Below are 23,486 nucleotides of genomic sequence, written 5' to 3'. Positions count from 1 at the left end.
GATATCAGACACACCACAGGAGGTCGAGCCAGCATTGTGGAGGGAAGGCACAGCCCTATTCAGGTCCCAGGTGCTACTCCTCCCACCCATCTAGATGCAGATCTCTCTATTCACCACTGGGCCACCTCACCCTGTCTCCTGGAATTCCCCAGCCCTGTCACTCAAACTCCAGACAAGGAATACACAACCTAGCAGAGGCAGGTTTGGATGGTTAGATAAGAAAATTCCTACTTTCTAAAAGTGGCTTTTTCAAACCCAGAATGTTAAAACCAACTTCACTAAAAGATGTATTTTATCATTCTGAGTTCAGGCATACTAAACTCTCATTCATACCATGTTCTGAGTCCGTTAGGATTATAAAATGTAATAACCAAACTGCCCATTCTGACCTATGGAGAACAGGTAGCCTTGCAATAGTGAAAAACGAAAATGGCTGTAATTCGCTATTAGGACATGCCACACACCATTTTGTCCTACCTTTTACCTACAATGCACCCTGCCCTTGGGTCTACCATAGGGGTGAATAATGTATATAAAAGGGAAGGTTTAGGGACTGGCAAGTGGGTGCACTTGCACTGTCAGCATGGCAGTACCGGACTGCACACAGGCTCTGCAATGGCAGACCTGAGACACACTTTACAAGCTACTCCGGTGGGTGGCACTATCCGTGCTGCAAGCCCACCAGCAGCATTGGTTACAATCCCTGGTCACACGCAGTGCACTGTACTAAGGTCTGACAAGTAAAGCAATCAAGACCATCATGGAGTCACTAATCCATATATCAATTTACCATGGGGAGCACTTGCACTGAACAGCAGTGGCACAGTGCCCAAAGCATCTATAACAAGCACAAACGCATGCGGCAACAGCAAAAAATGGAAGGGAGACCCACACCAATGGTGCCAGGTCTAACACCAACCTTACACTGGAGGAAATTACTCTTCATCCAGTGGGAAATGGCTCTCATTCCAGAAGAGAAGGCCAACTGTACAGATGGAGTAAATTTGTCAAAGGTGGAAAGCAGCTGTGTCATCAGCGTAGGATGTAGGGGTGAACCCATGCATCTTCAGGAGAACAACATAGATGTTAAACAGTGTGGGGCTCAAACATGAGCCCTGAGGTACTCTCTTGGACAATTCCATGGGTGCCGAGCGATACGGGCCCAAATTGATGGTCTGGGAGCGAGCAGATAAAAAGCTTGTCATCCACTGAAAAGCAGAGTTTCTTAATCCAATCTCCTTCTGTCTCCTGAACAATGGTTGATGTGAAACTATACTTGTTCTTTTCATGTTTATATTGGGACAAATTGTAGAGGTAGTAAACTATTTTTGTATCATGGAATTGGAAATCTAAAACAAAGTGTTACGTTGAATGCTTTCTGTGCTTGTGCATGTAGCGAAGTGGCTTACTTTTGTGCTGTATCATTTGTGCAAAAATTATTTCAACTGCAGATATTCGTGAATATAGTGTAGTGGGACATTATTTTTTTATGTGTAAATTATATGGCATATTTTTAATTTAAAAAAATTCTGTTTGTAAATAAGTAAATATTCGATTTCCTTTGTTTATCTATCTGTTGTATTATTTCTCCTTATCTTCTCTCCCGCTAGCCATACTTTTTCAACTCTTAATTTAAGTAATCTGTTTCTCTTGTGTTTTGTTACAGATAGATGTTTTGATAAACAATGGTGGCCGCTCTCAACGTTCACTATTTGTGGACTCCAGCTTGGATGTTTATGAAGCACTAATTCAAATTAACTATTTGGGAACAATTTCCCTAACTAAATGTGTTCTGAAGCACATGATTGAAAGGAAGAAAGGGAAAATTGCCACAGTGAGCAGCATAACCGGCCTCATTGGAGTACCTCTTTCTTCTGGGTATGCTGCAAGCAAACATGCTCTTCAGGTAAATTTGCACATGCTTATTTTATCATCTTGGTTAAGTAACACTTCACTTCAAAGAGTGTGTGCATTAATATCTAGCAAACACATGTGCAAATGTTAGTTTTTGGATGTTTGAAAAAAGGATAGGAGCAAAGTGATAAACACTACAGTCGTGGTGAGTTGGTATTTGAAGTCATTACCTTAGTTTGGTGATTTTGGTGTGTAGTTTCTAGACGTTGTCTAGACTGGTATACCAGTCGAGACTAAGATCTGAGTGATCCGTTGAACACCCTTCGCTTCTGTCCTGTCAGGAATCTTGTATGCTGTATTGGGGTATGAATGTAAGAGTGAGAGGTCAAGCAACTACATGCAGAGATGATCGCCTGGAGGAGAAACTCTGTCACTCTAGAAGTCACACTCTGTAGTTGTCTTCTTGTACTTGTGTCCAGTAGACTGCTAACTATTACCTGATCAGCCTTACCATATTCCCTTTTTGCTATGCCCTTCCCAATGTTCCCAACAGCAGAATCCACCTACAAGCCTCATGTGTTCCTTCTTTTCTGAATCAAGTAGCAGACACAACGTTAAAACCCCTATGCTGTCACCTTACTTATTTTGATTGACACTGGTATTGCACTAATTTTTTTCAGTGTAGTTCACCCCTCTCAGCGAACCTCTATATTCTGTGTCTGTGTACTTGGTGTCTTTCACACCTGCATGGTAACCAACTGACGCGTTTCTGGCCGAATCGACAATCTTATTGTTCTCATTGTCTCTTTGGTCAAATCAAATATGAGCTTTAATGTGGTTTGTATATTTAGGACTTGGCAGGGGAATGTAAAATGGGATCCCAGAAGGGGCAATGAAGTAAATAATTGTAGAAGGGAAAAACCTTGGAGCGCATCAGGATGATGGAAAGGGTTAAAATGAGGAGAATCTAGATAAGGCGGGAGTACAAATCTAAAGTTTATTGGAGAGACACTCCATCTCGTATGGAAATCAAAGACAATCTGGACAGAAAGATGAAAGCTATACTGCTGCTGCAAAATATCAATTGTTCCCAACCAGGCGAATGTATTGCAGGAGGGGCCAAAATTGTACAGTCACAATCCTATTTTTAAGTTCTGGCTCTTTCACATTAATACGAGGAATCTGTTGCAGTGGTATTGAAAATGGACCACAGGGCAGGGAGTTGCCAAAGCTTCACTTGTAGATGCTTCCCAGGTGAGTGCTTCCATTGCTGTGCATTCATGCTTGCATGGTGTAGTGTTCATTCAGTGTAAGGTAAGCATGGTATAGCTATTATCTGTATAGAAATTAATACTTGGCCATCTTGAAACGAAGGTGCCTTTGTTACTGAAGGGGGGCGTGGAAGCAGTAGTTCCGACTGCAGTTTTCCTATGTCAAGAGCTATCAAATGTGCAGGCATCAGTGATGTGTTGAGTGGCACATGGTGGGAGTGGAGAAAACTGACTGCTCAATAGGACTCCGTAGCGGTCTTCACTGGGGAGTAGCCATGGAGCACACAGAGCAGTCGGTGGCCTCTCCATCTCTACTTATTATTGTAAAATAGGAAGGAGACTGGCTGCTGCCTCAACTGATGTCACTCAGCGTCTCAATATTTAATTTCCCCCAAAAGACGTGTCCGTGCCCCTTGCACTCTAGACGAAATGTCTAGGTACAAAAACAAAGCAGTGTCAGAAAAAGATATGGGAAACGTGGAAGCAACAGCAGCTTGACCATGTTTATATGACAACTGACAGTCAAAGGGACATTTACCAATTTTTTCGAAATGAGCTGCTTAGATATGTTCTGTAATTTTTTTTTTTTAAACTTATTTTTATTGCCATTTTCACATTTCATACATTGTACATCATTCATATTCTTCAAGTGGTCGTGTCCGATCATACATAGATATGTTCTGTAATACTACCTAATTAAGTAAAAAAGCTGTAGGAAGCCTGTAAACCATATTCCCCATCCACTATAAAATCTATTCAGTAGAGGTTACACGCTTAGAACTAGAAATGGTAATAATGTCTGGAAAGACCGCAAAATGACAAGGCAGCTAGCAGCCAAGGTAAGCAGGAAAATAATATCCTGATTGAATTCCTTCAGTAGTGGTTCATGAAAAAGAGCAAGCAATAGAGGGGACAAATGACAGCACTTTCACCTGCCTGTTTTAGTCAACAATGCATAAAAGTTGAGTTGAGAGAATTGCTGTAAGCAAGCTATTGAGTTTTTTGATAAGATATGTAATATCAATCAGTTCAACCAAACTACACATAAATAATACCTATCAAACTCCTTCAGATTCCTTGTCCATATCCAGTACGATCAGCTAGATAAGAGTTTTATCTGCATGGCATGATTTAAGAGAATAGAGGACAGCTTTTTGTTAACAGTAGTGCTTCTCCCAGTGACAAATGGTTGGTTATAACTTTTTTAAAAATATTTTCCCATCCTTCTTAGGGAAGACAATAGACTTGTATAATGAACTTTGTTTCACAAACCTAGTTTTATTTGCATGAGTCTCTCAGTCGGGTATATATTTTTAATACAATATTTTAATTGAGTTTCTTTCGGTCACAACCCAACAATTGCACAAGTCGTAGACATGTGTCTATTAAAGTTCTCAGTTCATTCCCTTTACATGCACATTCTTCAGTATTCCTTACAATCGTTTGCTCCTTTTCCCACCCTCTTGCTAAGTTGGTCCCCTCTTTCTCTCCCTTTCCATCCATTGTGACTGTCGCATTCCCATTTACAGCTTGGGTGGGTGCGTCAATGAAATCCAGTCCATAGTGTTGCATCCAGTTTCCCCATACCTTTCAAAACTTGCCTGGGCATCCTCTACTTTTATACGTCACCCTTTCCGCTGCCATACATTGGTCCATCCCTATTTTCCATTCCTTTAGTGTTGGTGTGTCTTGTGCTCCCCAATGTCGTACTAAAGCTCTCTTCTCCACCACTAATCCCAAAGCACTAAACAGTAGTTGTGGTCTCTGTATGTCTACTTCACTTTGTTCCTTATAGGAGGAATTTTGGGTCTAGGGTAAGGGAAACCTGGAGAATCCCACTGAATTCTCGTATAATCTTGTCCCAGTATATCTGTATCTTGGGTCAATTGTGTATGGTAAAGGTCACTCTTCTCCCCCTGGCGTCTCAAGCAATTTGGGTTTCCGGCACTGTAAACTTCGGGGTCCCCATGGGATATCAGGGGTGGGGGGGAGAGTAACTACACCAGGGTTAGCCCCAAGCAGGCACTAGGAATACTGGGGGCTAAATCGGGCACAACAGTTTCAATAAGACATGACCACCTCTTGGTGTCATGTGCCCCTGACATTACCTTTATTTATACACCCTGGTCCACGCCCGGTCCAGGGAGTTGTGTGCTACAAAGTCTTGTCTGGGCCGTGTGGCTCACTACATCCCATCTAACCAATGGGCGAACAAAATAAGAAACTAAACCAAATAACCAAGGTAACAAGCTAACATAACATGGTGAAATGTCCGCAGCATACCAGCTGCCACTCACAGTTCGGCGGTCTTCAGCACACAGTCTTTCAGTCGGGTGCTGGGCTGAAGGTTACTTCTTAGCTGGTACCGTTGTCCTCCTCCCGGCTTAAGGGTATCTACCGGTCTCATTTCTGTTCCCTCGTTCACACCCACTGTAGGAGCTTTCGGTTCTTCATCCAGTTCCACGCCTGATGCTGACTCGCGTTGCTCAGGAGTTCCTTTATTCTGCAGGCTTCGGCTTCCTTCAGTTTCTCTCCTCTTCCACCTCCGGCCCCACAGCCGGTACAGGAACCTTCTTGAACCACATAGCATTTCGCACTAACTGGTGAGGGCCTCTTCTGGCTGTGATCATTGATCCTTTCACTTGTGTCACTTCCCACAGCTCTCTTTCAAACGGTGTTTGAAACTTTGATCCCGGATGTCGATCTTTAACATAGTTTCCTCGGCTGATCCACGCAGGCCTGACTCTCCTTTACTGGCTTGTCTGGTCATTGGTGCGTTTTCTTGTGGCTTTAGTCCGAATCTGGTCCATTTCAGCAGGCGACCATTCTTCACTGGTGGGTATTATATCCCTTACGGCTTGCTGCATTAGGAGATCACTAGGTTGACATCAGGTGGTGCAGTGTGGAGTTTGGCGATAGGCTCGCAGAAAATGGTGTAGACACCCTTCAAGTTCTTCGGACTGGTACACTCCAATTCTCAGTGCTTTGTTGAGTTCTCGTGAACCTTTCCACATCCCCATTGGCTTGCGGCCACTGTGGGGTTATTGTTCGGTGTTGTGTGTTGTTCAGGATCATGTATTCACAGAACTCCTGCCCTTGGAATGAAGGACCCTTGTCGGTTCGTATTTCTGCGGGCATTCCAAGAAGTGTGAACGTCTTCTCCAGTATTGGTTTGACACTCTCAAATGCGGTTGATGCCACCACTGGAAACTTGGAATGACTGTCCATCACCACTGTGTCTTTCGTCTGGAAAACTGCCAAAATATAGACTTATGATGTTACACGTTGTCATGCTGGGAGCCTCAGTGATGACCGGCATGGGTGGGAGCTTCAGCCCCGGTGATCAGACACGCATGGCATCCTCGAACGTTTTCTTCCACCATGCGATCCATGCCAGGAAACCACACTTTTGCCCTCAGTCGTGCCTTGGTCTACTCAACGCCTTGGTGGGTAAGTTCCACCGTCCTTTTCCACAGCTTAGCAGTAATCGCCATCTTCGCACCACGGAGTAGGACACCCTCACATCCTTCACTCAGTTCTTCGCGGCACCTCCACAGCCCTTGTCGGTACTCTTTCTCTGCTTCCGTTAGCCCGCTCAGCCCTGCAGGAATAGCTTCCACTGATGGTTGCGTAACGCTTGTGTCACGGCTTGCAAACACCCATCCTCCTTGGTCACTCCCTGGATCGCCTCCACCGACAGTGCTCACGGGCAGGCATCTTCCACCACTTGTTTCACAAACTATTCAGTTCCTGCATCGACTTCGCCCCGGATCTCTGGGCCGATTGCCAGCAGATGTCTTGACAAATAATCGGCCGGGTTGTTAACCCCTGGACGATATACCACCTCAAACTTGTAGTGTTGGATTTGCATCGCCCATCATTCGATCCGTGGCGGTCCGCCCTAGCGGTGCCCTCAAACAACGACACCAAAGGCTTGTGGTCCGTGACCATGGTGACGTTATGTCCACACAGGTAAATATCGAAGTGCTGACAAGCCCAACGAATGGCTAACGCCTCCCGTTCAATTTGAGCGTACCTGCTTTCTACCGCAGTCAACGCCCGACTGGCGTATGCGATGGGCACCCATTCTTCCTGCTTATCTTTCTGGAGCAGTACCGCCCCCAGGCCCACTGGACTGGCATCTACCACGAGCTTGGTGGCTTATCCTGGCGTTAAATATGCTGCGGTGGCTCCTTGCAGCAACGCCTTCTTGATGGCATTAAATGCCTTAGCTTCCTCACAGGACCACTGCCAACGCACATGCTTTTTTGTAAGGTTTCTAAGCGGCTCCTGAGAGCGTGGCGAGGTGAGGTATAAATCTGCCACACTAATTGGCCATTCCCCAAAAACTCCAAACTTCTGACTGGGTCTGAGGTATTGCCACCGCTCTTATAGCTTCGACCTTGGCTGGATCAATCTGCAAGCCTTTCACCGAGAACTTGTATCCAAAGAAGTCAACTTCATTGGCGTAGAATTCGCACTTGGCCTTATGTAAGGTCAGTTCTTGCTCCACTAGCCTCCTCAACGTTGCTCTGAGTCGAGTGTGGTGTTCTTCCAATGATTTGGAGAAGATGAGAATGTCATCACTGACATTTAGTACACCCACCAATCCTGACAGGGCCTCCCTCACCGCATCTTGGAACACCTCTGCCGCTGAGGATACCCCAAAGCTGAGACGTATGAATCGTCGGAGCCCCACGTGTGTTGAAAATGTGGTTATATAGACTTTTCTCTGCCAACACCAGCTGGTGATATCTCATTCAGGTCCACCTTCGAGAACTATTGTGCTCCATTGATGTCGGCCACGATTTCGTCTATGGTGGGCATAATGTGTCTTTCTCTTCGGATAGCTTTATTCGGCAGTCTCATGTCCACACAGAGGCGGATCTCTCCAGGCTGCTTGGGCTTTGGCGTGATCCCCAACGGCGACACCCACGGTGTTGGTCCAGATACCTTCTCAATCGCTCCGTCCTTTTCCAATTGCTCCAACTCCACCCCGACGCAGATGAAATGGCACTCTCCTGTGCCGCAGGGCCACGGGCTTGATGGTGTCATCAATGTTGAGTTGTACCTCAACACCCTTCAGGCACGCCAAACCTCGAAACCGCTCCGGGAATTCAGCCAGGATTACCTCAGCCTGCGACTGATGGATGTGTCTTGCAAACATCACTAGTCCCAAGTCTTCCACCGAGTGACAGCCCAATATAGACCCAGCCCAATCACATGTGACATGGAATCATGTGTGTGTTGATTGGTTTCCATGCCTGACCTCCACCTCTATCATGCCTTGAAGAGGTATGGGTACGTCCCCTCCATAGGTGAATATCTTGCCTTTGTAGTTAACACGGTCGGTTTTGGGTACCAGGGCTTCATACTGATGTGCGTCGAGGATATTCAGATGTGCCGGTGTCGATCAAAGCCTTTACATTGTTGTCTCCAATCCATATCTGACAGACGGGCGGTGGCCTCCTGCTGATGTTGACGCCACGTATATTCGACACCACAAAGACCTAGTCATCTTCATCATCCTCCGTGAGGTGCATTTTCTGGCACCGACTGGCCATATCCTCCACCTCTTGCACAGTCTTTACGTTTTGCGGATGTTTTGTGCTCCGGTTGCGTCCAGATCCTGTGCCTGCTGTTCCCATGCACACCTTCACGAAGTGTCCGTAACGGTTACCTTTCAGGCACTGCCGGCCCTGTGCTGGACATACTTTCTGGGAGTGGCTTGCCATAGCAAAATTCTGCACCATGGCCTTCCTTGATGATCGCTGACCCCGCCCCGACTGTGCACCTTCTTTATGGCCTCAACGTGCGCCTCCTTTTATGGGCGTCTGGTTGAACGGTTGTGGGGTGCGGAGACGTCTCGCTAACGAAGATTCCATCTCCCCAGCCCTCGCGTCGGCCAATTCATGGGACCTTCCAAGAATGAGGATGTCATCCAACGATATTCCCGGTTGTCATAGTATCAGCTTGGACAATTCCAATGATTTGCATCCCACGATTAGCGGTGCTCTAGTTTCAAATAGTCGGTCAGTTCCCACGCAGGAGCTTGCCAACTTCCTCAAATGCGTGAAGAACATGTCTTATCGACTCAACCTCCCTCTGCTTGGCCTGGCGCAATTTGAAGTGTTCAAAGTCTGGGTTAACCTGTGGGTCGAAGTGCCGATCCAACGCCCTCACGGCCTTGTCATAGTCGTTTCCATCCCTCGTGTCCGGCAGTTCCTGGAATAGGTCGTAGAGTTAATCTCCACCCATGAGCAGCTTGGTTGAGTGCTTCACTGCATTGTCAGTTTCCCTGTTGGCCACAAAGTAATTTTCCAGTTGGCCAATCCCTTTTTTGCCACCCGGGTGCTGCCGTGGTTGGGTCCGCCAACTGGCTGAATGGCGGCAGTGACTTCACCGCCATGCGGGAACTGGGCGGTCTCGCTGCTGCACCTTCACCCTGCACAGCCGCCTGAGCCTGTGGCATGCTCATGTTGAGAATACACTGCCCTTGTCTTGTGGTGTCCATTAGCACACACGTGCACTCGCCTCAATGCCTCTCCGCAGTGGACCCACCTCACCAGGCTGCACCACTCCAACAAGCCTTGTGCCCCTGACAGTCTTTGCACACACTCAGCGCGTTGCTGTGCAGATCTCCCTTTGCTCTGTGAAGGCAATCGCACCACTGCGCGTATCTTCTTGTGCCCCCCTCGCCGATGGCACTGTGCGCCGTCCCCCGCCACTGCAGTCAGGCTCTGTTCCAGGCGCCGCTCGCGCTGCCATCCTCATAAGCGACCTGTCCTCGAAACGATGTCTGGCTCCGCATGCGCGCGCCTCGCGGATGGGCCTGCACCACGCTCGGCCGCCCGCACCAGCCGAAATCTTGACACTTGCCGGCCGCACTCATGCAGGACCATCCGCCCCCTTCCAGCCACCTTACCGCCTCCGTTGCAGTTCGCGGATGACACCGCACGGTCAGCTCACGCCTTCTCCCGGCTGCGGCACTTGTCCCGCGCACCCTCAACGCCGATTCGTGTTGAGGGGCAAGCGTGTGGTACGAAAACACCACTCCTCGTCGCCAAATGTAAACTTCGGGGTCCCCACGGGATATCGGGGGTGGGGGTGTAGAGAATAATTACACCAGGGTCAGCCACAAGGGGCACTAGGAATACTGGGGGCTAAATCGGGCACGGGAGTTTCAATAAGACACAACCACCTCTTAGTCTCACTGTGCCACCAGGTCACGTGCCTCTGACGTCCCCTTTATTTATACTCCCTGGTCCGTGCCCGGCCCAGGGAGTTGTGTGCTACAAAGTGTAGTAGGGGCCGTGTGGCTCACTACAGGCACGTCCTATTTTATAGCGCTTGGCCCTATCGTAGTAGATCCTGTGTAATATCTTCTATTGAATAAGTCCGAATCGTGCCCTGCTTGCCACCTCTGAGGTGCATTAGAACAGCTTCCCAGTCTACGGTCTCCATTTCTCCCCCTTCCTCCTCCCATTTATCTCAGATTATACCTAGGTTCTCCGGCATGTTCAGCGTTTTATGTGAGGGCTACTGCTTTGTCAGGGACTTTTGCAATAAGCAACCTTCTAGTGGGGCATATTCTGGGAGGTTCTCTACATTCATGGATTCCGCTACCCATGCATGTCTTATTTGTGCGTATTTGAAGAGTTGGGTGTTCTGGAGTTGATATTCAGTGAGGGAATGGATTTTAGAGCCCCTTTGTCTGTGATGTCTCCCACCATCGATTCTAGTTAGGGGAGGCCAGTGTTCCAGGGATCTGGGACTGTATACCAACGATTTGTGCCAGTGTACCTTGTGGCCTGAGTGTCTATCGTAGTCTTCAATGGTCTGGAAGACAGTGTGGATCGAACCTTTGGGTTTGGTTATTTATAGCAAGATGTCATCTGCATATAGAGTGTTTTCTACCCATGTATACTCTGCTGTGATTCTAAAACCCTGAATTTTGGAGTGTTGTCGATTCGAAATGTCAGTGTCTCTATCGTTAGTGCAAACAGCAGAGGGGATAGGGGGCATCCCGGTCTAGTCCCTCTACCAATTGGGAATTCCTGCGATGTTTTACTGTTCACTCTCACCATCACTCTAGAAGAGTTGTACAGCAGAACCACCCATTTTCTGAATTTTGGTCCAAGACCAAATTTAACCAGAGTTCCTCCACGAAGGGCCAGTGTACTGCGACAAATGCCTTCTCGGGTTCTAGTGATAGGAATATGTGTAGTGTCTTGCTTACTAGCCCCCATTATCCAGTTATGTGTTCTTCTAAGATACCACCTAGTTGCCCTACCGGGCATGTAGCCCAATTGGTCCCAGTAGACCAGTGATGTTATGACATTTCTCAGTCTTGTGGCCAGGATGGTCGCTAAGACCTTCACTTCAAAAATTAGGAGGGAGATTGGACAATATGGCTCACATCTGTTCCTCGCCTTACCCTCCTTATGTATGGTCACAATTGTGGCAAGTCAGAGGTCTGGTATCCCGTCCTCATAGGCATCTTTGAAGAGGTTAAGCAGGTGGGTAAGCAGGTGGCTACTCAGGACATCTGAGCATCTCTTGTATAGTTACACAGGCAGGCCATTCGGTCCCGGGGTTTTCCCTGTGCTGAGTATCATTATTGCCCCTTTCACCTCCTGCAGGGACAAGTCCTCATCTAGCGCTTCTCTACCTGTCTCTTCTAAGGACGGGGTCTCTGTTTGTCAGTCCACGATCTCCGAGGTGTCAGTTAAGGTTTTATCCCTATAGAAGTCTTTATAATATGTGGTGAACGCTGTCGCAATCTGTTCATCAGTTATGTGTTCCTGTCCGCGGCCTGTACTTTTGTCTAAGTGTCTCCAGTTGCCGAGTGACCTGTGTGTCATATCTTGTGATTTTCTGCTTTTCTAGCGTCAGGAGTTGGTTTTCTATTGTCTCTATCCGTTCCACTTTTTTTCCTTTCCCACGCTATGCGGTTTTGCACCCTATCTCTTAGCACTGCTTTGTATGCCTCCCAAAGGGTGACCCTTGCCTTTAACCATTCCCTCGTTCTCTTTAAAGAAGAGCTCAGTGTCAGTCTGTAGGCCGCGCATAATGATTTCGTTTTGAGGTCCTAGGCCGTTAGTCTCCATTGTGGTTGCTGTCTCCGATTTCTGTTCCCCAGCTTAATCCATAATGGTGTGTGATCAGACAGTCCTCTGGCTAGGTACTCTATGTTCGAGGCATGTGAGCTGCAGGTTGTACACTTTGCATAGATCGCCATCTGGTGTTGGGCTCAGATGTTTTTGACTTTGAAGAAGTCTTGTAGTCACGAGGTTGGTGACTCCTCCTTCAGTTAACAGTGGGCATGGGCATCGGCTCCATCGTTAGATGTTTTTTTTTTTTTCCCCGCCATCGGGTTCGGATGTGAGTTTCTGCGCTCCAGGTCGTTGTCATTATCGAACCCCCCCTTCGTCGCGCAATCACAGCTAGCCGACAGTATTGTCTTGATCGCGTTTCTTTTAACGCGCACCCTCGACAACAACTTTAAAAAAAATTCGATGCAGGCCGCTGGGCCTACCCGCGCCAGTAAAGACGGAAGTCGATGGAACGGACTCCCTATAAGTAATGTCCCCAGTGTGGTGCTAAATTCCCACACACTGACCTCCATCCCGTTTGTAATCTGTGCCTTTCTCCAGAACATCGAGAGGATGACTGTGAGGCTTGTCTATCCTTCAAGTCCAAGAAGACCATCTGGGATCGGCGAGCTTGACGCCACGAGATGTCCCGAGGCACAGGTTCCATTCAGGACATCTTCCATCCAGGTCCTGATAGCCTTCCGGAACCAGAGCATGAAGAACGGGTCCTGGATGACATCACCCTGGCTCAAAGGGATGTGAGTTATGGGACCCCCGCCCCACCCGAACCCATACCTAAGGCTCCGGTGACATCTTCGCCTCCGGTCCACACCGTAGCGCCCCGCCTCTGGGTCCGACTCCAAAGGAAAAACAAAAGGCTTCCAGTTCTGACCCAAGCCAGCCACCTGGTCCCCAATAACCATCTTTGGTGCCAAAAGCTAAGTCTCCAGAGATGCCGCGTGTCCCCCCCCTCCGTCGGCACCAGATAAACATTCTGCACCAAAACCGCTAAAAGACACCTCGGCACCGAAGAAGCCAGATAAGACCTCGACACCGAAGACCTCTGAGCTGAAACCATCTAAAGAGAAGCCTTTCATAACTAAGCCTCCCAAGCAAAAACCTCCGGAGCTGAAACTATCCGCACCGACTGTCTCTGAGCCAGGGTTAGCTTCTATATCGGACACTGTTGCTAAACAGCCAAGACCAGTTTCCAAAGACAAATCTTCCATGCCTATCTATTTCGAAGAACTTTTTCTTCCGGATCCGAAGCAAACCACCATCTTATTTCCAAAGATTGTGGGTATACCTTATGACATGCACATCTATTAACAATAATATTTAATTGCCTTCAGCCATATCCTTGAAATAACAATATTTTAGGGTGCTCTCATGGTGTCACAATACCCACCCACCAGGGTATGCTTCCACTAGGACTGAAGACAGCCTAGAACAATATTTAACCAAAATACACCAAAGCACACCAAGTGGTTGTAACTATTATCCAAAGATTTTCCACAATGCGTGGTTCAACCCATCATAAACAAATGTCCTATTGTAGAAATACACAAAGAATCTTGAATCTGGTACTTTCACTTGTTTTATTTCATTTCCTTATACATGGAAGACTGCAGCAGCAGCCGACGTACGTTTCGCCCCCCTGGGCTGTCTCAAGGCTCCGATTTGAAAACTGAGTTCACTTCCGTATTTTCAATGGCATAATAGTAAATGAATACCCTCAGGAAAAGTTTGGGATAATAGTTACAACCACTTGGTGTATTTTGGTTAAACCACCATCTTAATTCACCCAAGGACTGGTCAGATAGTTGCTTCACTACCTACAAAGAGGAAACCAGAACACGCACCGCTTCCTCTAAAGAAAATACACATGGCCACTAACACTTTGCCACCACCTTCACCCCCCCCCCCCCCACCCCCACCAATTAGCCCTAACCTACTAATTTCTCCAGCACATTCTCTACAACCAGAGGATATTGACGATGCACATGGGGATGGGCAAAAAGATGATGATAGTATAATACCATTGCACACCGAGGATCCTGATCCAGTCATCACAGGATCCAGACCTATGGTATGATTAGAATACCAATCCAGATTTACATAATGACCCAGATTTCTACCCCTCAAAACAATCTCCACCAGATGACAATGTTTGTTTTGCCCAACTAATAAATAGGGCCGCAACATATCATGGAGTCAAACTACACTCAGACCCTGTAGAAGAGGATTTCCTTCTAGAAACCTTTGACCAGCCACAAAATTCATCCCATGTCTTGCCAATGCTAAAAGGTCTTTTTAAACACGCTCCGGAGGTGTTCAAAGACCCGGTTAGAGCTAGGCTGCTTAACCCCAGAGTTGATTAAAAAAAAAAAAAAAAATACAAGACAGCTCCCACTGACCCAAAATACATTAAAGGTGAAATTCCTTTAGACTCCCTGGTCATAGACCATGCACGCAAAAGGGCAAATTCTCAGGGGTCAGGTGACACTCCACCTCCTGACAAAGAATCTAAGTATTGGGCAAATGCATGGCGTATCAAGCTGCTAATTATTGGAAAATAACCAACACTCAAGCCCTCTTGGCAAGGTATGACAGGGCTCACAATGATGAGCTGGAAAAGTAATTCAACACTTACCGCAACAATATAATGATAAAGCCAATGACCTTATACAGGAAGGCAAACTGATCACTAACACATCCATCAAATGCGCGCTTGACGCAGCAGACCGTGTCCCGTGCAGTAAATACTAGTGTTTTACTACGCAGACATGCCTGGCTCAGGATATCTGGCTTTAAACAAGAAGTGCAGAACAGTATCCTTAATCAGCCTTTTGATCATGAGCACCTCTTTGGCCCTGCAGTGGACACATCTTTAGAAAACTGCCAAGTCCATGGGAGCCCTACAGTCAACCTCTACTAGAGGCTCCTTTCGGCGTTCATTTTATAGAGCAGGCTCCAAAACAAATACACCAGAACACCCGTACTCATCCTACAAAAGTCCCAACCAGGGCTCTTTTTCCAGAGGTTACTCAAGAGGTTATAGGGGCAACAAGGGCAGATGCAGGGGTAACAACACCCGCAGCTCCCCTAACACCAAACCGTGACTTCCCCGCGCTTCCCCTCGATCATCCCACTCCTGTCGGGGTACGCCTCTCTAAGTTCCTACCGGTCTGGAATTCCATCATAACAGACCAGTGAGTAAGACAAATTATCCAGTATGGTTATCGCCTGGAACTCACTTCTACCCCTCCCAACAATCCTCCCAAACAGCGTCCAATATCATCAGAACACCTGACGCTTCTCAAACCGGTTCTTGCACTATTACAAAAACATGCAATCGAGCCAGTTCCCTTGCCTCATCAAGGCACAGGGATCTATTCCCTTTATTTTATAATTGGAAAAAAGGACGGGCTCTCAGACCAATACTGGACCTCCGACTTCTACATCCAATCGGACCACTTCCACATGGTCACTTTACTACAAGTGCTTCCACTACTTCAACAAGGCAACTTTCTCTCCACCCTAGATCTAAAGGACGCCTACTTCCACATTCCCATTCATCCCGCTCACGGGAAAGATCTCAGGTTTGTGGTAGATGGTCAACACTACCAATTCGAAGTTCTACTATTCTGGGTCACCACGGCACCCAGAGTTTTCACCAAGTGCCTTGCAGTGGTTGCAGCCCATTTAAGACAAACGCATTCATGTCTTCCCCTATCTGGACGACTGGCTCATAAAAGCAAAATCGCACAACAGCTGTGTTCAAGACATGCTCAGCACAATACAACTGCTTCACAGTCTGGGATTCACCATAAATCTGGGCAAATCACACCTCCAACCGTCCAGAATACAATACCTAGGAGCTACAATAAACACTTCCACAGCCCTAGCATATCCCAACCCAGTCAGGATAAGTGCTATACAAGCGCTAGTCCAAAAATTTCAGCCACAACACTCGATACCAGCACGAGTGTTCATGCAATTAATAGGGATGATGGCCTCTTCCATTTTTCTTATTCCTCATGCAAGACTACAAATGCGTCCATTACCAGTGTTTGGCACGTCAGTGGAACCAGGCTCAAGGACAACTAACAGATCTGGTGTTGGTGGATGACCGCACACATCGTTCCCTACAATGGTGGAACACACAGAACCTTTCCAAGGGGCGGTCGTTTCTCGAGCCAGTTCCACAGACCTTGCTAACAGACGTATCGCTCACTGACTGGGGAGCTCATCTCCAAACCCATACCATCCAGGGTCTCTGGACCTCCCAACAAAAAAAAAAAACACATACACTACCTGGCATTGTTAGCAATCTTCCTGTCATTGAAATCTTTTTCCAACTACACCTTCTGGGCAAGACTGTTCTGATCCATACGGACAACATAACAGCAATGTATTACATACAAAAGCAAGGAGGAACACACTCCCTGCAGCTCACACCTAGCTCGGAGCATATGGAGATGGGCCATTCCGCAAAAGATATACCTCCTTGCAGAACATCTCCCAGGCATACACAATCAGATTGCCGATCTGCTCGCCTGTCAAGCACAGTAGATCCACGAATGGGAACTTCATCCTCAAATTCTTCTTCCGTTCTTTTGCATGTGGGGACACCCAGAAATAGATCTGTTTGCCACACATTAAAATGCAAAATGCCCAAACTTCACATCCAGGTACCCACACCCATTGTCCAAAGGCAATGTGATATGGATGAATTGGTCAGGCAAATTTGCCTACGCTTTTCCGCCTCTCCCACTCATTCCGTTAGTGGTTCAGAAACTCAAACATTATCTTACAATGATCCTAGTTGCTCCAACATGGGCAAGGCAACCATGGTTCACAACTTTATTGGAACTATCAGTAGTACCACATCAAACACTACACCTCTCACCCAAACTGCTTACTCAGAACCATGTCGAGATAAGACACCCAGATCCCAATCAACTCAAACTGGCGATCTGGCACCTGAAATCTTAGAGTTTGGCTATCTCAATCTCCCACCAGAATGTATGAACCTTATCAAAGAAGCTAGACGTTCTACAACAAGGGCATGCTATGCGGCAAAATGTAAGATTCGTCATTTACTGCACGCACAACAAGATCAACCCACTAGATGCTTCCATTCAGAACATCATCTGTTACCTCTTGCATCTACAACAATGTAACCTAGCGTATACATCTGTTAGGTTGCATCTAGCCGCTATAGCCGCCTACTTACAAAACCGACAACACTTGTCTTTGTTTCGAGTTCCTTCTATTAAATCTTTTATGGAAGGACTTAAAAGAATAATTTCACCAAGAGCTCCGCCCTCTCCGGTGTGGAACCTTAATGTAGTCCTTACCAGACTAATGGGTCCGCCTTTTGAACCTCTCCACAAATGCCAACTACAGTTCCTCACTTGGAAAGTAACCTTTCTAATTGCTATCGCATCTCAGTCAGTGAACTCCATGCATTAACTATACAAGAACCATTTTTACAGATCCATCATAATAAAGTGGTTCTTAGGACTAACCCAACATTTTTATCTAAAGTAGTATCTGCCTTCCATCTCAACCAGTCTGTTGAACTCCCAATGTTTTTGCCTCAAGCAGACTCGGTGGCAGAAAGAGTTCTACACACCTTAGATGTGAAAAGCACAATACTTGACTACATTGAAGGATCAAAATCCTTTCGAAAGACCAAACAACTTTTTGTGGCTTTCTCCCCACCTCATAAAGGTAATCCTATATCCAAGACTGGAATTGCAAAGTGGATTGTAAAATGCATACAAATATGCTACATTGAAGCCAAACGTACGTTAACCATTCCCCCTAGAGCTCACTCAACACGGAAACTAGGGGCTTCTATGGCATTCTTGGGGAACATTGCCCTAGATGACATATGCAAAGCAGCAACTTGGGCTGCACCACACATCTTCACAAAACACTGTTGTGTAGATATGCAGGCAAAACAACAAGCTTATGTGGGCCAGGCTGTATTAAGAACACTATTCCAAACTACTGCAACAGATACAGGTAGCCACCGCTAAGAGGTAACTGCTGTATAGTCTATGCAGTGTACAACCTGTAACTCGTATGCCTCGAACGGAAAATGCTACTTACCAGTATGCATTTGTTCTTGGCATGTAGAGCTGCAGAGTTGTACGCGCCCACCTGCCTCCCTGGATACCTCTATCTGTTCCAGTATTATCTTACTTGGATACATTACGCATGGACATCTTTCTACTTCTCACTACTCCATCTAACCCTACATGGCAAAAACAATCTAACGATGGAGCCGATGCCCATGCGCACTGTCGACCGAAGGAGTCACCAACCTCGTGACTACAAGACTTCTTCGAAGACAAAAACAACATGCAAACATCAAGTCCAACACCAGACGGCGATCTATGCAAAGAGTACAACTCTGCAGCTCTACATGCCAAGACCAGATGCATACTGGTGAGTAGCACTTTCCTTCTTGGACCTCCCTCAATTCACCCTTTGGAATAAGGATATAGTTTAGCCTTGAATACACCTTGTGGGCCCCGAAAATGTATAAGTATTTTGGCCTGTGATTTCTGTACCTGCCATACATCTACCAGTCCCGTTGTGTTTGCAAATTGTCAGTGCTGTAAGTGGGGTAGTCTGTGACCTGTCTCCAGTGCTGTCTAGGGACACGTCCACCAGGTCGTTGAAGTCCCCTCCTATCATATGTAGTGAGGCTGTGGCTTTCAAGAGGGTTTCTGTGATTTTATGTAGTGTCTGCAGTTGCGGAGGGGCGTAAGCACAGATCCGGGTGACAGTCAGTCTGCCCCAGGTACCCGTCACCCTGGCATAGGTTTTATCTGAGTCTGTCCATATGCTTGTCGTGTCAAAAGAGCATCTTTCTTATCATAATCGCCACCCCTCGGGATCCAGTGGTGTAACCTGCGTCTGCCAAGACTCTGTAGGCTCCCCTCCCCAGGAATCCACACTTGGTGCCTTGTAGGTGAGTCTCCTGGAGCATCACCACATCTGGATGAAGGTGTCTGATATAGCATAGCACCAGTCCCGCACCAGTCCCCTTTTTATTCGATCTCCAAGGCCATTCACATTCCACGTCAAGCATGTGGCAGTTGGACTATCTATGGAGACCGGCATGGGTGGAGTTTAACGTTTGTTTTCCCCGTCCGCATGCGTGCCATGTACTGGGAATATTTCTTTCGAGGCCTATGCCATGGTCTCACCAGGGCTGTGCAATAAAACTGCTTTCTAACTTGTTGGACCTTATGTCCCAAACTCCTTCCCACATCACCTGACCCCCCCCCCCCCAAACTGTTGTCCCCCTTCTGCCACCCGCCCCCCCCCCCCGTAAAACCACTTTTATGCTACGAGTTCAAACTCTTACAGCCTGCAATTAAAACAGTCTATTTTGTAAAAAAAAATCTCTTCGGTGCCTCTTGAGAACTCGAGGCGTCGGTGCCAAGTGGGGGACGACAGGTACGTCGTCTCATAGTGCCGATCTCCAGCCTTTTCTGCCGGAGCGACCTTGTCATCTATTCTCCTGACTTTGGCAGGTCTGTAATTTCCTCCTGTGGTGCTGAATGTTCCGGGTCTGAGTTGGCTCCATATTTCTTATTTCAGCAACCAACGGGTGTGTGATTTTGTTGTCCAAAGAGGAGTCTTGATTTTCTGATTCGTATGCTGCAGTCATCTGTTCCTTTGGGTGTCTGTGATGTGTGGGGTGTCCCTCTTTTCCTGGGGTCACTGCCAGATCTCTTCGTTTCTCTCAGAGGATTGGGGTGCCCCCTTTGGCCTGGCTTCTCCGGTGTTCGAATTTGCGCTTGCGTGATGCCTTTCCGGATGCTCTGACATGCGTTGTTTGGCGGACGTGATCAAGTTTGTTTTTCACCAGGGGGATGGATGACTGGCCTTTCCTCCACCCACTTCCAGGCCTGCTCTGGAGGTTGGAAAAAGTACGTCTTACCCATGAAGATTACTTTGAGATTTGAAGGAAACATTAAACTACTGTGTGTTGTGGGCTCTAAACTTGGCCTTCACTGCGTCGAAGGTCCGCCTTTGACGTTGCACCTCTGGACTATAGTTCTGGAAGATCATTATTTTTGAATTGTCATGTCACACTTCTCCCAGTCTTCTTGCTTCCCTCAGAATCGTATCCCTATCCAGGAAGTTGAAGAACCTCGCTATTAATGGTCTCAGTGGTGTGCCTGGAGGGGGTCGTGCACTCAATGCTCTGTGCGCCCTTTCGATCACGAAGCAGGTGGAGATTTTTTCTTCTGTGATGTTTTTCAGCCATCTGGACAGGAGGTTTGACACATTTGCTTGTTTCACCCTTTCAGGAAAAGGCCACAAATCTGACCTTGTTCCTTCGGGCCCTATTTTCTGCATCTTCAGTGCACCAGAGCGTGCTCATGCTGGCCTCCTGTAGCTTTGTCATTCCTGGTTGTATCTCCTTTAGTGCCTCTTCAGTTTCCGTGATAAGTTTTTCAGGTGTGGTCACTTTTTCAGATACATTTCACAGATCTTGGCGCAACAGTGTTACTTCAGATTCTACCTCCCCTATTTTGGTTTCCAGTATCTCTCTTGAAGCCTTTATGGCCTGGAGCAGCAAGGCCCTGGTTGTTAATGGGGGTTGCGCCGTTTCAGGGGGAGTGACCGGCTTTGTATAGCAATCCGTGGGTAGTTGGGCTCCTTGTCTTTTCCCAACGCTGGCTGCATGGGGGATGATTTTTCCCTTGCATTGTTTTGTGTTATTTTGAATTACTGGGTATCTTTCCCTCCTCTGTTTTGGTGATGTGTCTTTTGGGGATCGTTAGGGGCCTATGTTGGTCTGAATCCATCCCTTTGTGTCCAGGCTGCACAGTGTGGTATTAATCTTCGGCCTCTCTTCTTCCCTCCAGTCCTCTTGCCACAGGGGGTTAGGTGTTTCCTGCTCTTGGGTTAGTGTGCAATGTCTGCCTCTCGTCCCTGGATTTCTCCTCTCTTCCGGCTAGTGTGGTAGTTTCTGGACTGTTTCATAGCGCCTTGGGTATCTGGCCCCTCTCAGCCGTATTCCCTGCCTGCGCTCTTGTATTTCTTCCTGCCTGATGGGTCTCGGCCTGTTTCTGCCAGTGCCTGGTTGAGTGCTCACCCCTCTCTGGCGGATCTTGCGGGTAGCCCTTCTGTCTCCCTCCCCCAGCTGGGTAGTCTCTGCGGCGTGGTCCCACCCGTTACCTCCGATCCGCGTTGAGCTGTGGAGGGGGTCGGGAGGGATGTATGTGGGCCTTTGGGTCTAGTGGGGGCTTCGCGTCATTCCTCTCCTTGTTGCGGTCTGGTCGCTGCTCTTCTCTCCGGCTATGCGGCCCTGCTTGCGCTCCTTTCCTTGTGTCTTCCTCCAAGTCCTGGGCTACGTCTTGGCGTTGGCCCCATTTTCTGCTGGTCCTCTTGTATTCCTTCTTGCCTGGTGTGCCTCGACTCAGCCCCTCCTGCGCCTGACAGATTCTCTCTCCTTTGGGTTTGCCACTGCATGCAAACCTCTAGTTTCTTCTTCCCCCCCCCCCCCCCCCCACCCCCCGTCTGCTAAGTAATCTGTGTTGCTCGGTCTCTGCTGCTGCGTTTGGCCCACACTGTGCTAGGGGGTAGGGGGTGGCCCCGGCCTGCTCCTTCCTGCGGTCTAATCACTTTCACTCCCTCCAGCCATGCGGCCTTAATTGCACTCCATTTCTCGTTGCTCCCTCACTGCCCCCTCCTCACAGGGCCTGGGTTGTTCCTTTCCTTTGGCCTGGATCTAGTGTCGAGGGGAGGCGGGAGAGGGTCAGGGGTCCTGGTCTCATGGACTGTCTGTCGGCTGGAGCGGTGGCTTCCTCCTGCGTCGCCCCATGGTGTGGCCAGGATGCCCGATCTCCGCAGCTTCACTGCCCAGGCCCAACGCAGCCTCTGCGAGCGCGGCCTCTTCCACGCTGCCGCACACGGCCTTCCACTCACCATCACCCACTCGGAGGGAGTCGCTCGTCTTTCCTGGTCCTGCACACCTTTCCATGGGTATCCTTGGGAGCCACCGGCAGGTTTCTTCTTTCCTCTGAACGTTGGGCGGGAAGGAGGTGGTGATTTTCTCCAGCCACGTCGTTGCCTCGTCCGGCCACAGGGATCCGCCGTCACTTGGGCCCTCTCCCAATCTTAGATGTCTCGTCTCCGTGCGTCGAGCCAAAAGGGTGTTCTCAACTTCAGCGTGTGTTATATTCTCATTGTGCAGTCTCCGTACCTTTTGGGAGGTGTCAGGCAGCAGGATTTAGCACAGATTCATTGCTCCGGCCAGAGCTCTGCAGAGACAAGTCTGTCGGCCATGTTGGTGGCCACGCCCCCCAGTCCGGTATATTTTGTATTTCTAACTAGACTACCCAGAAAACTTTACAAAGATATAATTCTATAGAAACTTCATCAGTGCTATCAGATTTGTTATTTGGAAGTCTTAAATTGCAGGATGTGTTGTATAGTTTCTTTTGCACCAGATAACAATTGGAAAGAGGAAAATGGCCTTTCCTAGATATACGTTGTCCTCCAAATAAAGCAGACTGTAAAAGTCTACCAACACCTAGATAGCCATGGCCTCCTTGATTGGACTGGCTGGTGAGGGACCTCTCAGTAACAAAACTGAGATTGGCAAAGAGTCTTCCTCAATCCATCAAATGACCGGTCTCTTTCATTGCATGTGGCAAGTTGTAGGGCACCTATTCTAAAGTCACTCATTCTGAATTAAAGATGGTATAAAAAAAAGTAAAAAGATCAAGCCCATTGATTGCACATGAATCCTTGATAGGAAAACTAACTTTACACAGATGAAAATCCACCATGATGAATTATGGTGATAAGATGCAGCTGTATGTCTAGAAAATTGGGAATATATAGTTGGCAGTGTCAACATGTGTAGAGGTGTAACGTAATTCCTGTGACATGATTTTCTTGTCTCCTTGAATAGATCTGATCACCACCTTTCTTCTGCCTTACTGTTTTCTATGCTGGACTCCATGGCTATCAACCTTGCGCATAAATATTCTCCTCAATGTTTGATTCCACATTTCATACAATTCCTTCTTCTTTTCTTCTCTGTAATGTGAATTCAATTAAAACCAATTCATAAAGATAAATGTACGGAATCCACTTTTAAAACAGATTGTTTGGCTTAATGCAGCTAATCGGGGAGCACAGAGACCGCAAATGTTAGGCACCTTCTTGTGGGCTCAAGAAAGATTTTTTTTTTTTAAACAACTGAAAATAACTGCAGTAG

General features: G+C 47.5%; 1 protein-coding gene across 1 annotated transcript in view; it reads left to right on the top strand.

Annotated features, from left to right (window-relative positions):
* The window catches only part of DHRS7 (dehydrogenase/reductase 7), a 230,455-nt gene that overhangs the window by 76,133 nt on the left and 130,836 nt on the right, over positions 1–23,486 (top strand). Inside the window, exon 4 of the mRNA XM_085626168.1 lies at positions 1,667–1,906. Within this exon, the coding sequence (XP_085482294.1) occupies positions 1,667–1,906 (240 nt within the window). The remainder of the gene's footprint in view (positions 1–1,666; positions 1,907–23,486) is intronic.

The sequence above is a fragment of the Triturus cristatus genome, chromosome 9 (genome assembly GCF_964204655.1).
Source record: "Triturus cristatus chromosome 9, aTriCri1.1, whole genome shotgun sequence".
NCBI classification, from domain to species: Eukaryota; Metazoa; Chordata; class Amphibia; order Caudata; family Salamandridae; genus Triturus; species Triturus cristatus.
Note: the sequence above shows the minus strand (reverse complement) of the source record. Positions and strands in the feature narration are given on the sequence as shown.